At 51.6% G+C, this 12,757-nt stretch overlaps 1 protein-coding gene across 6 annotated transcripts in view; it reads left to right on the top strand.

Annotated features, from left to right (window-relative positions):
* Positions 1-12,757, top strand: part of DIDO1 (death inducer-obliterator 1) — a 51,847-nt gene that overhangs the window by 12,793 nt on the left and 26,297 nt on the right. For 5 of the 6 annotated variants that reach the window (XM_072944554.1, XM_072944550.1, XM_072944551.1 and 2 more), the window contains exons 2-6: positions 7,105-7,278; positions 7,778-7,890; positions 8,692-9,523; positions 10,146-10,467; positions 12,298-12,510. In XM_072944554.1, the coding sequence (XP_072800655.1) occupies positions 8,694-9,523; positions 10,146-10,467; positions 12,298-12,510 (1,365 nt within the window). In that variant the 5' untranslated portion in view covers positions 7,105-7,278; positions 7,778-7,890; positions 8,692-8,693. Of the gene's footprint in view, positions 1-6,418; positions 6,656-7,104; positions 7,279-7,777; positions 7,891-8,691; positions 9,524-10,145; positions 10,468-12,297; positions 12,511-12,757 lie in introns of those variants that run through there. The other variant, XM_072944552.1, reaches the window with a different exon arrangement.

The raw sequence follows: 12,757 nt of genomic DNA, 5'->3' as shown, positions 1-12,757 counted from the left end.
AGGGTGGAGCTTGTCACCCCCTCGTTACATCCTTAAATGATTTCATCGTATGGATGTTTCTTGACTGTTTTTTCAAACCAGTCCCTCGGTGATGGACATTGGTTTGTGTCCCTTAGTATAAAAAAAAAAAAACCTGCTGGGAGCACCCTTATAAACGCACTTGCACTTTCCCGGTTATCTCTGCCGAGTCAAGATGAAGCGGCCCCACCTGGCTGGGGGACAGAGCTACTGCGTGCTCTGTACCGACGTAAAGGGCTCTTGGTAAATGTTTGCAGTCTCTCCTATGGAGTCCTGTTTCCCCAACTGGTCATGTCTGACATTGCCACTCTGTCAAATGACGTGTGCCGTTTATTACACGTTTGCTGTGTATAAGTGCTGACTGGCACTTGACATGGTGTGGTTTCAGATATCCTTTTAGGAAACTGAGGTTACAGTTGTCCCCGTTTCCTGAGCAGCACGTCTAGCTGTTAGGTTTGCAGCTGGGGTTGAAGCCAGGAACATCCTGGCACAACGCCTGCCTTCTTCCACGGTGCTGCCCCTTGAGCCTCCCAGCCCCCAGTCTACTTATCAGAGGACTTACCTGACTCATTAATTTGCCCGGCAGGGGAAGGGTGGCTGCTGGCTGCCTTGATCAGGTCGTGGGTTGCTGGAGGAGTTGATCCCAGCATTCCATCAAGACAGGGCTGGGTCGACACTAGCTGCTGACTCTTCAGGTTTGTTAGATTGTAATTGAAAGTGTTTTCCCCCTAAGGATGTGTGTTTGGCAGTAAGGTGGCTCCTGTCTGCGTGTGCCCCGCCTGTGCAGCCTTGACGAGCCCGAGAGCTGCACCAAGCCCAGCTCTGGTGGGCCTGCAGAGCTGACGCACAGACTCTGCCCCCTATCTCATAGCTTTCTAATGTAAGCTTGGACTTGCCACACCGCCCCTAAAACTAGACATTGGCCTCCGCTAATCTCAGGGAAAGGAAGGACTCCAGCTGAGATACACAGTTCTTGTGTTTTGTATTTCCGCACATTCCTCCAACCATTCTTTTTGCACCTTGACCTGTGGTTTGAGATCCTAATTCCTTTATGAGATGCAGCTCCACTTGGGAAGCGGATCCTTGTGAGAGAGAAGGCCTGTGTTGTTTTCTCCAACCACTTTCCCTTTGAACTGGAGTGGTAGGCACTCTGAATGCTGCAATTTCATGATTGGAAATCGGTGCTTTCTCAGTCATCATGTGAAACTGCGGTGAGGAGAGGCCCAGAGGGGCTGGGAGAGCAGAGTCCTGAAGCATCACTGGCACAGTCCTTCGGTCCTACCGACTGGGAAGTTCTGGGTTGCTTCTGACCCGTCAAGAGCAGCCCTTTAAAGTTTCCCAGTGTCAGGTGTATGCTGCCGGCTGTTCTCAAACTGATGCCGCTACAGAAATTAACCCGGACCACAAACAGCTTTTGTTTGTGTTGTATCTGTTGGTATTTCCCACTTTTGGCATTAGAAATTGACAATTAAGTATACTTTTTCATTTAAAAGTAATAATTAACATTTGCATATTAACACTTTATGAAAGTTGTTCCAAGAGGAAAACAGCTGGGTGAGAGGTGGCATTGCTTTACAGTTTGGCAATCTCTTTAATGTCTGGCTTAAGCAACAGTCGTCAGATTCTCCTGCCTGCTTCTGAATTCCAGCTGTTGTAATCGCATGGTCGTTTAGCATCTGAAAAATACCACGTGCTCCTGAAAGAGGAGTGTTGTGCAAATAGTTTGACCCTGGGGACCTCCTGAAAGACCACACTCCCGTCCCCCCAACATACTTTGAGAACCTCTGCTCTGGGTCATAGTTAGAAATGCTCTTTTGTTGAGAAATGAGACTAAAAAAAGAAAAATAGTTGACTCTAAACTTGAACAACTGGGAAAATGGATTACTTTTAAGAAGATAGGCAGTGTCTTTGAACTTTTTTTTTGAATCAGCCACGTCCTTGCTTTTTGGGAAACGTGTGGAAAATGTGTGTTGTCCCCAGTGAAGAGGTGTCAGTGCGTATCTCTCCCTTGAAGAGGACCACCTGGAACCAGAGGCCCAAGCACAGCCAGGGTGCCTGCTGGGTGAGGAAGCCTCAAGGCTTCTGTTGGCTTTAGGGCACAGTGGCATTTTGCATTTGTTATAGGGTGTCCTTTCCTTATCCACAGCCTCTCGCTGGGTCCTTAACAGCTCTTGCTGCAGTGAAACAAGGTGAGAGTGGCCTGTATAGGGGCCTGGCCCCCGGAGACCACAGGCGGGTGCGGGGATCCGCAACCATGTCCCCGGGGTGCTGGACGGGAGTAGCCCGCACAGGAGGACTTGGGCCAAACAGACCGCTGCGGCTATAAGGCAGTCAAGTGGCTTATCGCAGGAGTGGTCCCTGGAGAATCAGGGTTTTTAATTCACAGCTACGGGACCTAGAGGCTCCGAGGGGAAGCAGCCCCTGGAGTGCTTAGCAGGGGTGACTGTCCTGAGAAGTGACTTACTGCCTGCAGGTCGTCTGTCTGTCACGCGGGCTCTCTCTCGCTCTCTCGGTCTTGGTCGAGGAAAGAGAGGGGAGGCTCCGTTTCGGAACCCATCCCAGTGCTGTCCTTGGGAATTCAGCGGCAGCCAGGCTTGTCCCACACAGCACTCGCTGAGGACGAGAGCCTTCACAGTTCAGAGGGTCGCTAAGCCCCAGGCAGCAGCCTTAAGAGCACCAGTCCTCGGGGGCAGGATTCCAGCAGCCCCTTGCACAGTGTTTGGAACCGTGTTTTCTTGCTCACCGGGAGTCCACTCGGGCTGCTGCACCAGACCGCAGACTTGCAGGCCTCGTATGCAGTAGACGGTTCCTCACAGCGCTGAGGGCTGGGGGCCCGAGGCCAGGGTGCCCGCAGACCGGATGCCTCTCCCTGGCTGCAGGGGCCGAGTGAGCTCTGGGGCCTATTTTTAAGGGCAGTGAGCCCACTCCTGAGGGCTCCAACGTCGTGGACTAGGTACCACCCAAGGGCCCCACCTCCTAGCACCATCACCTCAGGACTGGGTTTCGAGCTGAGTTTGGGCCAGGGGCGCAGGCAGGCAGACCACAGCAGGAGCCCGTTCCAGATGGTCACTTGTGACAGTGCCCAGACTTGAGACAGCTCTCTACATCCCGAAGGCACCAGTGTTCTCTGAAAACCAGCCCACAGTAGCCGGACGGCCCCACACATCTGCAGCAGCAAACACCACACCTGTCCACTAAACACCTTGTCCCCCAGACACAGAGGGGCGGCAGGCCTGGGCTCACGGGGCAGAGGGAGAAGCCCCGCTTCTGTTCACCTGAATATCCTCACAGAACCTGGGCAGGAGACTGCACAGCGCTCAGGACAGAATGGGGAAAGCCTCGTTACCCCCTCCCTAATCTTGATACGTTCAGGTGGCTCTTATGGTCCCTGAAGCTGGTTTGGAGAGTTGCCCATTGAGGGCACAAGCCTGTTATGCACTAGAAACCCTATGGGGGGCCGGTGCACCCCCTGCCCACCCACGACGAGGAGCGGGGGTAGGGGAGGCTGGAGCCCACCGCGGCCCAGCTGAGCACCGGGCCTCAGCAGGTTACGCAGCAAGTTTGCTTTTTATTCCCACGTATTGTAGAGCAGAAGTATATAAGAAGTTCCAAACAGCAGGATTGTTCCTAGGTTTGTCTCTGTTTACCTCTTGAGAACCTTTCTGTGTTGTGAGTGCCTTTGCTTCAGGATAATTGTAATAATGACAATGTTGCTGGGAAAGCAGCAAACTTTGCAGTAGCCGTCTGAGGGACTGAAATGTAACTTAACACGTCTGAGTCAGGTTCTCTGTGGAAATTCAGGTAAAGGAAAGCGGGGCTTCTCCCTCTGCCCCGCGAGCCCAGGCCTGCCGCCTCTCCGTGTCTGGGGGACGTGTTTCGTGGACAGGTGTGGTGTTTGCTGCTTTAGACGTGTGGGGCCGTCCGGCTACTGTGGGCTGGTATTCAGAGAACACTGGTGCCTTCGGGATGTAGAGAGCTGTCTCATGTCTGGGCACTCTCATGAGTGACCATCCCATTAATAAAAACAATTGTGAGAGAGTAAGTGGGAAAGCTTGTCTTTTTGGGGGGAGGGGGTTACTTAAAAACCTTTTAGCCAGCGTCTTCTCAGTCCCTCCTCTTCCACAGCAGAGGATTAGTTGTGAGACAGAAGACCCTTAATAAAAAGTACAAGTAACTGTAAACTTCGGCCTAGTCTTTCAGAAGTAAGTTAGCAGAGGCCAGCATAATGAGATTGTGTTATAGCATTGGATGTAATTTGAGATTGGCAGGTTACCATTGTTGCACAATTAGTGTTAATTTTGATTTTTGCTTTGGGGGGTGGGTATGAGGTTCAGAGAACCACACTGTTTTGCCACCAGGTGGGACAGATACGCATCTGTGTGTTATCTTTTTGAGAAGCTGGAGCTGTTTTCTCGCAGTTCCCGTGCTGTGAAAATAGGACCTTAATTGTGGTTATATATTGTATTTTAAAGTGTCTTAGCAGAATTAGTCTCTAGTGTATAGAACTAAACATCTTTAAATGGGCAAGATGCAGTTACCTCTACCTGTCTGAAGCTTTGTGGAGGTCAAGCATTCAAATTTACAATGGTCATAGAGTCAGGCATCGCTAACATTACTTGGGGAGGGTATTTTTGATCTTGTGTTTAAGAAAATCACTTGTGGCAGCTTAATATTTTTTAGGCGTTGAAGGGAGCATTTATTGGTTGATAACAGTTTTGTGGAAGGAAATGTTTAATCTCTTCTGATGCTAAAGACTCCATGTGTGTGATGGCTTTGCACGCCTTCATCGTGTTCTTAAACTACTAGGTAGGAATGGCATGTTACAGAAGTTCTCAGTCTGTTTCATGTGGGTCCCCAAACCCTTGTAGGGGCTAAGAGGTCAGAACTCTGTCCCCAGTCATAGTTGGCCTGGTGAGTGTTCTCCACCCCACACGGGGCATCACACACACGGTTGTGTTTACAGTGTGCGGGGTGGAGGCACCACTGACAGACTCTGTTTTCCAGGTGGGGTTTCGTTTGGCAGGCATTTTCTTGAAGAGAAGTGGCATGAGTCTCAAGGAAAGCAGCTGACCGTATTTGTTACTTACGATAAAATTCAAGATGTAAGCGAAAATTGGAATGTTGGCAGTGACTAAAGACGTTTCGGGAGGTGGGCGCCAACATTAACCAGCGTGTCCTTGTCCACTAAGCTCTCTGCTGGCACATGGGCTCCGCTGTGTCCGGACCAGGCTTCCAGGTGACCCCCAAGCACGGGAGCAGAGGGTGCATTCAGAGTGGCTTGTAATGTAAGGAGCTGTGGAAAGTTCACAAGCATGGCTTCAGATTCATTTTGTGACTGATTTTTATGGAACTGCTACTCGTCAGGATTTACTGTAATGTCAGCAAATGTGCATAATTCTGAAAATCCTTCTCAGCTTTAATTTTGGAAATACCGATATATCCCACATAAAAACAGCTCTTTGGGGGTCCTCAAATTTTAAAAGTATAAAGGGGCCCTGACAGCAAAAAGTTGGAGAGTGCCTTTCAAGAACTTGGAAGGTGGGCTGTGGCCTGTTCATGAATGGCCTTTGGCACTGCAGATGAGAACTGTTGGCTTGTGGAAAAGTAAGATTTCATGGTATTATTCCTACTTCTCATTAGTAGGAAATGGAAAAATTTGCACTTAGAAACTTAGGACAGTAATAGTGAATTATTTCAGTACGTTCAGTGTTCACCTCCAGTTTTTCTCTTTCCCATTGTCCTCTTCCTGGGGAGCGTTTGTTACCAACATGGTGTGATCAGGTGTGTTGGCTTGCTGTCGTGTGTGGACCTGTACACTCTAAGTTGTGTTTGGAACATAACACAGTTTTTTTTTTTAACTTTCGCCTTGATCATAGATGTTTTGTTTGTCTTTTGTCTTGATAGACCTGCTTTTGTTTCATGAGCTGAAATTTTATATTAGAATTTCTGTGTTAGAAATTACAAAATCAGTTTTGTAAATTAAAGTCAAGATAAATGAACCAAATTATTTTAAATGATCTGATCTATTTTGAATAAAGTACTTTACCTCATTGCATGTAACAGAAATAACTGGATTCTCCTATTCTGATTGATTATTCAAAACTCAAATCCAAAAACTTTTTCCAGAGGTAAACTTTAAAAACTTCATTCCTGAAAACATCCAAATTCCTTTGCTTTTGTCGATGTTCACTGTTGTGGAATGTGAAAGTTTATTTCAAGATCCTTCTGAGAAGCAGTTTCTTGTTTTGACATGGGTTCATGATGATGTGGGTGGCTGGTCAGGGTGAAGTGGTCACTGTCTCTTTAAAAGGAGGTGCCGCGGAATGTTTGTTCTGTTGCTAAGGCGACCTCAGTTACTAAGTTCTCTCCTGGAAGGAGAGGCAGTTGGCCTGAGTCAGAGAAGGAGGTGAGGTGCTGGCAGAGGGTCTTGGGTCTAGAATGTGAAACGCGTTGAATGCCTGATACTCAGGACCAAAGACATGTTCGCTAATAAACTAAGTGAAGTGGTTTGAACGAGGGAGCGAAGTGGTGTTTAGATGCACGTGGACGCGGTACCACGTCCTGTTCAGTCATCCTAACATCCGTCTTCTGAAACCTTTCTTGGGTTTTTAACTAGAACAATGACAGAGCTACAGTGGTAAGAATTCCTGAATAGTTTACTCTCGTGTGTAGTTTTGTTTTTCATCTTTGCACATTGTGTTCGTATTTCTCTCTGGGGTTTTACTGAGCTGTGTCCATCTCCAAAGGAGGATGGTAGATTGGAAAGCAGCTGACACCTGATGACTGGTCATGAAACCCTCTGTCCCCGAGGCCCCTGGGCTCTTCCCACCAGCGCCCTGGCCTTGGCCTGTCCCAGCCCCCTGCTTTCAGAGTGTGGACAGAGTACCTTCCCTTCTTTTAGAAGTCCTTAGGGAAAGGAACCGTGTTTTGGAGGCTAGTTGGTTGGTTTTTCCACTCCCTGGATGTCTTTGCAGGTCATGTGACCTACACTCAAATAAGAGAGTGCTTGGAAAGTTTGATGCTTTTTTTTAAACATGGTTTTAGCTATATTTACTTAAGACCTATAAACTATTTTCTTCATTTTAGGGGCTTACTCCATGGGCGCAGTCTCGAGATAACCTGTGCTGTTACTTGTGAACAGTGACCAGCAGCAGCAGTGTTTCCGGCCTGGCGCTGTCCCCGCACCCCGTGGCTGCATCAGCCAGGTGGTGTGTTCAGCAAGTCAGGAAACTTCGTATCCAAGCTTTCCATTTGGGACAGGTAACGCGTCAATAAGATTAAAAGTCAACCGCAAAATCTTAAGGCTCGATAACATGTTTTCTGTGTCTAAAGTGGCATTATATGCAAAGAAACTGATATAACATTAATACTTTATTGAAATACTCTAGCCTCTAGCCCCAGTTTTTAGATGAATGTTAATTGTGTGCTGAGGGGTTGACCTTGATTGTCCCCTTTATTTTTACTGTCGTGGTTTTAGTGGTGCGTTTACGATGATGTTGTCTAGTCCCTTTGGCGAGAACCGGGTTTTGTAGAGAATTTTTCCTGCAGAAGAACTTGGGAGACAAGAAAAGTGGTGTGGTATGGTGGCACAGCTGATGTCACAGCTACTCCTGCAGGCTTCTGAGTGACCTGGGAGTGTCACAGGCTGACACAGGGTGGAGGAGCTGCAGAATTGGGCAGGTGAATGGGGGGTGGCAGCACTCATTGGGAAGCAAAGGATTAGGTTGTGTGTGATTTGAATTTTGTTTATGTTTTGAAGGTTTTCATTCCATACCAGTCATCCTCTAGGATGGAACGTGGCATAAAGTCTGAGTCATCGTTAGCAGTTAAATGTGATTAAAGCCTGCCAGCTTGGGGAAAAAAATTCTCAAGGTATATACTGTTTCAAGTCTTCTTCGCTTTAAGTAAGAATAAAGTTTTCCCAAACGTGACCCTTTAATAATCCATTAGAAAGAAAGTGAAAAGGTAAGGAGAGAGAGAAGAAATCCACATTCAAGGTACCGTCTGGTTGTGTACTTCCTTTGTCCCGGTGTTAACGCCTGTCCCTGGAGCCCACTGGACCCAAGCAGCACCCACCTCGTGTCCACGTGGTCATGGCTCCTGAGTCTGGGCAGGGTTCCCCTGCAGGGCGACCACAGGGCTCACTCACCACTCAGCCCACAGCAGGGCTGGGGTTCGGGCCAACACCACGCCATCTCCCCATGGTTGCTCTGTGTGAGGTGTGCACAGGGTGGCTGCACATCTCATGCAGCTCAGGGCCTCAGAGCCCAGGACCGGAGTGTCGAAGGCCAGCCTGACTCCAGGGGAGGGAGGTGGACCCCGTCCTGTCCTCACGCACATGCTGCTCCTCGACGCCTTCCCCACCACCTGTTTTAGAAATCCTTGTCCCGAGCAGTTAGCCAGCAAACTAAATCTGTGTTGCTGGCTGTGTTTTTCTGCTGAACATTAGATATATGACAGTTAAAATTTTCTTCAAGAATCACCTTGAATGGTCTCATGTACCGCACTTTAGGAAGCCCCTTCACTTGCGTAGGTGGAGGAGTGTTGGGTCACCATGTTTCCCACGTGGGTGCTGCTCCCTTGTGGGTGCTCCTGTCACCGGTGGCTCCTGGTCCTTGGAGGGAGCAGGGCCCTGGCTGACGCCGTCGTGGTCTGCTTGTGTCTGCCCGGCAGGTATGGACGAGAAGGGCGATCCGAGCGGGGAGGATGCGCCCAGGGCCGTCAAGCCCACCAGCAAAGAGTTCAGGAAGACGTGGGGGTTCCGGAGAACCACCATCGCCAAGCGCGAGGGCGTGGGGGAGGTGGAGTTGGACTCCCTGGAGCCGCAGCCGCAGCAGCAGAGCCTCTCCCTGCGGCGCAGCGGGCGGCAGCCAAAGCGGACGGAGCGGGTGGAGGAGTTCCTCACCACTGTCCGCCGCAGAGGCAGGAGGAGCGCCCCTGTCTCCCTGGAGGACCCCGGCGAGCCCACTTCGTGCCCCGTCACAGACGCCGAAACCGCCTCTGAAGGGAGCGTGGAGAGCGCCTCCGATGTGAAGAGCGGGCCCAAGGCCAGCTCTGCGGGCGCCAGGGGCCGCCCGGCCCCTGCAAAGGCCAGAGGGGGCGGCGGTGAGGACGACACCTCTGACAGCGACAGCGACGGCTTGACCTTGAAGGAGCTTCAGAACCGGCTGCGGAGGAAGCGAGCGCAGGAGCCAGCCGACGGGCCCGCCAAGGGCCCGCAGAGCCGGCTGAGGAAGAAGCGCCGGGGCGACGAGCCTCCCGAGTCTGTGGACGGCCAGGCGGGCGGCCCCGCGGAGGGCTCACTGCCTGGCCAGCAGGAGCCCGAGGCTGAGCAGGGGGCCACGCCCCAGGTGGCAAGAGAGGCCAGGGAGAGCCGGCCAGAGGGGAGGGCGGCCCCGGGGCTTAAGGACGAAGAGGCTGGGGACGTGGTCAGACCCAAGCCCGAGTGTGAGGGCTACGACCCCAGTGCCCTGTACTGCATCTGCCGGCAGCCCCACAACAACAGGTGGGTTGAGGTGTGGCCCCGGGGCTGGGTGCCCGAGCTGTCCAGAAAGGCCAGGCCCTGGACACCTGAGATTTGCCACTGTTGAAATGTAAAGAGCCCTTGGTTGGCCTGGAGGAGCCACTTGTTCAGTTTAAATAGACAAACCAGTCCTTGTCCAAGAAGCAGCAAGTGGAGCGGGTGGGGACCGTCCAGTGGTGGCAGGTGGCCTTGGGTGTCTGTGCCTCACTCACACCAGCCATGTGCAGCCAGAGGTCAGCATGCCGGGCGGTGTGGTCTGGGAGAGCTCTTTGGGTTAACACTCTGAGCTGTCCTGGACGGTGGCATGAATGTAGGGGCAGCTCAGAGTCTGGCTTTGACTGGGTGCCCGGAGTGTTTGGTGACTAGTTTTAGTTCGTCAGGAGAGTGGTGGTAAAGGCATTGTTGCCATTTCATGGGCAAGCACTGTGGTGTTCAGGGCAGGACGCCCCCCACAAAGATGATTGAAGCAAATTTAGTTGAATGTTAGTAAAGTCAAGAAAAGGCCACGTGGATGTTGTGTGTGTTTGCACATTTTTCATAATAGAATGTTGAAACCCATTTGATTTGTTTCTCATTTTCTGTTCCTAATATTTTATAATCTCAGGTTTATGATTTGCTGTGACCGATGCGAAGAATGGTTTCATGGCGACTGTGTGGGCATTTCTGAGGCTCGAGGGAGGCTCTTGGAGAGGAATGGGGAAGACTATATCTGCCCAAATTGCACCATCCTGCAGGTGCAGGACGAGAACAGCTCAGAGACTGCAGACCCGCAGGACGTGCGGGTGAGAGCTGCTGATGCTGACGGCACCGACTTTACCAGTATAGGAACCATAGAGCAGAAATCGAGTGAAGACCAAGGAATAAAGGGCAGAATTGAGAAAGCTGCGAACCCAAGTGGCAAGAAAAAACTCAAGATATTCCAGCCCGTAAGTACCTGTCTCTTGAGGTCAGCGGTGGGGTCGCCTTCGAGATCTCAGACTGCGGTTGACAGAACCGTCCAGACCAGCAGTTGTTTCTTCTGAGATGAGTTGATCTCCCTGGAGCGGCGCCGTGCGAGGCTGGGCCCGGGGCAGGGCAGTGGCCTCCCCATGGGCTCCGTGCCCCTGTGTGATGCCGGCACTGCCGTTCTTTTTTTCTTTTTTCTTTTTTTTTTTTAGTTATATCTTCCTTCTGTGCTGTTTTTACTGGCTGAACGTTTTCCTTAAATGGACTCACTTTTAAAAACTTTATTAAGTGTTCTTGTGAATGGGATCTTGAGTTTAAAGTTCATGTTAAGTAAGGAAATTATTTTTCATCACCAAAGAATGTGTGTGCCTGAACCACCTGCCACCACCCTGAGCGAGCCGGTGGTCTTCCACCCACCCCGCCTTCCTGGCTCGCCTCCATCCTCCGAGCGGTGGCGCTTCGAGGGCGCCCTCTGCTGAGGGGACACCCTTGCGTGCTCCCTGGCGCCCGCCAGTGCTTGCGCGGGCTCTGTGCTCCCTCCCCGGCTCTGTTTACCTCTGTCTTCTGTCGGCTGGTTTCTAGGCCCCTTCCCGTCCGTGGTTCTTTCTCGCGGTTTGCATGCATCTTGCTCTCCCGGTCGGCCTGCCCAGAGCATGTTTTCGCTCCAGGCCTCTGGTGGGGGCACCCCGCCGCCCGTCCGTCAGCAGGTGTTGGGCACACAGGAGGCTCTGAGGTGGGCTTGTCGGCACCCCTGCCATAACCCTGTGTCCTGTGTCGGCCTCGAGGGCTGGACCGTGTAAATTGTACCATACTGCCATGGAAGTGTGACAGTAAATGGTAATTTTTTTTGATTAATGGAAATTGAATTAGTGGGGAAAGTCTTCCTATTGCTGGTGTGTTTGAGACTATGTAGCTTAAATATTTTTGAGTAAAACTTGGATTCTTTGGAGGAAAGACAGTTAAGTACCTCCCTTGAGAAGTAAGACTTGGCTCCAGTACGTCCGAGGGGTCTGTGCTTGCACATGTGTCGTGAGCGTCAGAACGTGCTTCCGTCGTAAACAGCAGCGGCTGCACTCGGTCCTTGCAGTGCCCTCCATCCCTGCCACGGCGTGACAGGGTGCCACAGACTTAGCAGCTTAAAACAAAGTCATGAGCTGCTTTCTGTGGGTCAGAAACCTGGGCCTGGCTTAGCAAGGCCCTCTGCTCTGGGTCTCTCGGGCTGCACACTGGGGGTAGGTGGGGGCTGGGGAAAGAGCCACTTTCCAAAGCTCTCACGTGATTTAGCAAATACCTATGTCCTGTGTGATGTTCGTGGCGCACATGGCTACAAAGTTACCTTTTTCTGAGACAGATTGAGTTGGCCATCCTGGATGCTGTCTGGCAGTCTTGCCCTCAGTGCCCTGCCACGGCCCTCTCCCAGCCAGGCCCTCTCAAGGGCTTTCATTGGATTAAATCAGACCCTTTGAGCCTCCTGGGAATCCTTCTATTTGGGACCTTAATTACATGTGCAAAATCCCTGCCCCTGTGCCCAATGATGGAACCTTAATTGTGGGTGTGAAATCCCATTCTATTCAGAGGTGAGTCCTGAAGTCCCCTGAGACCTCTGCCCTCCACGCCTGACGTGAGGGCCGCATACGGCAGGGGTGGGGGGGGGAGGCGGGCTGTGTGCTCTGGATGACCAGAGGCGCTCCTTTACTCATGGTCGTCCACCGTTAAGAAGCGGTCTCAGTACTGTGAGGCGTGGTTTTACAAAGCGCCATGCCTGCTGAAGGTGGAAGTAGGTTGTTTGAAGTCCTGTTTTTTTCCTGCAGGTGGTAGAGGCTCCTGGCGCCTCCAGGTGCATCGGGCCTGGTTGCTCTAGCGTGGCGCAGCCCGACTCAGTTTACTGCAGCAATGACTGCATCCTGAAGCATGCTGCCGCCACCATGAGGTTTCTGAGTGCGGGGAAAGAGCAGAAGCCGAAGCCTAGAGAGAAAGCCAAGGCAAAGCCCGAGAAGCTCGTTCTTCAGAAATGCAGCGCTCAGGTAAGCTGAGCAAGACCAGCCATCCGAGGAGGGAGCTGGGGGCGCCACAGACTGGGCTGGCACGGCGGGCGCGGCGGCCCGGGTGTGTGCTGTGCTGCCACCCGTGCCCTGGCCCCCACCGCCTCCAGTTTTCTGTCAGAATTACAAAGAAGCGTCTGTTCCAGTGTTGCTCTGGCCAGGGCTTCATCGGCATAAACTCAGGAGCTGGCTGCTGCGCAGAAGCAGCTTCTCATCCACAGGCCAGCCT

This window comes from Vicugna pacos, chromosome 19 (assembly GCF_048564905.1).
Source record: "Vicugna pacos chromosome 19, VicPac4, whole genome shotgun sequence".
NCBI classification, from domain to species: Eukaryota; Metazoa; Chordata; class Mammalia; order Artiodactyla; family Camelidae; genus Vicugna; species Vicugna pacos.
The sequence above is the reverse complement of the archived record's forward strand: the minus strand, read 5'-3'. Positions and strand labels throughout refer to the sequence as shown.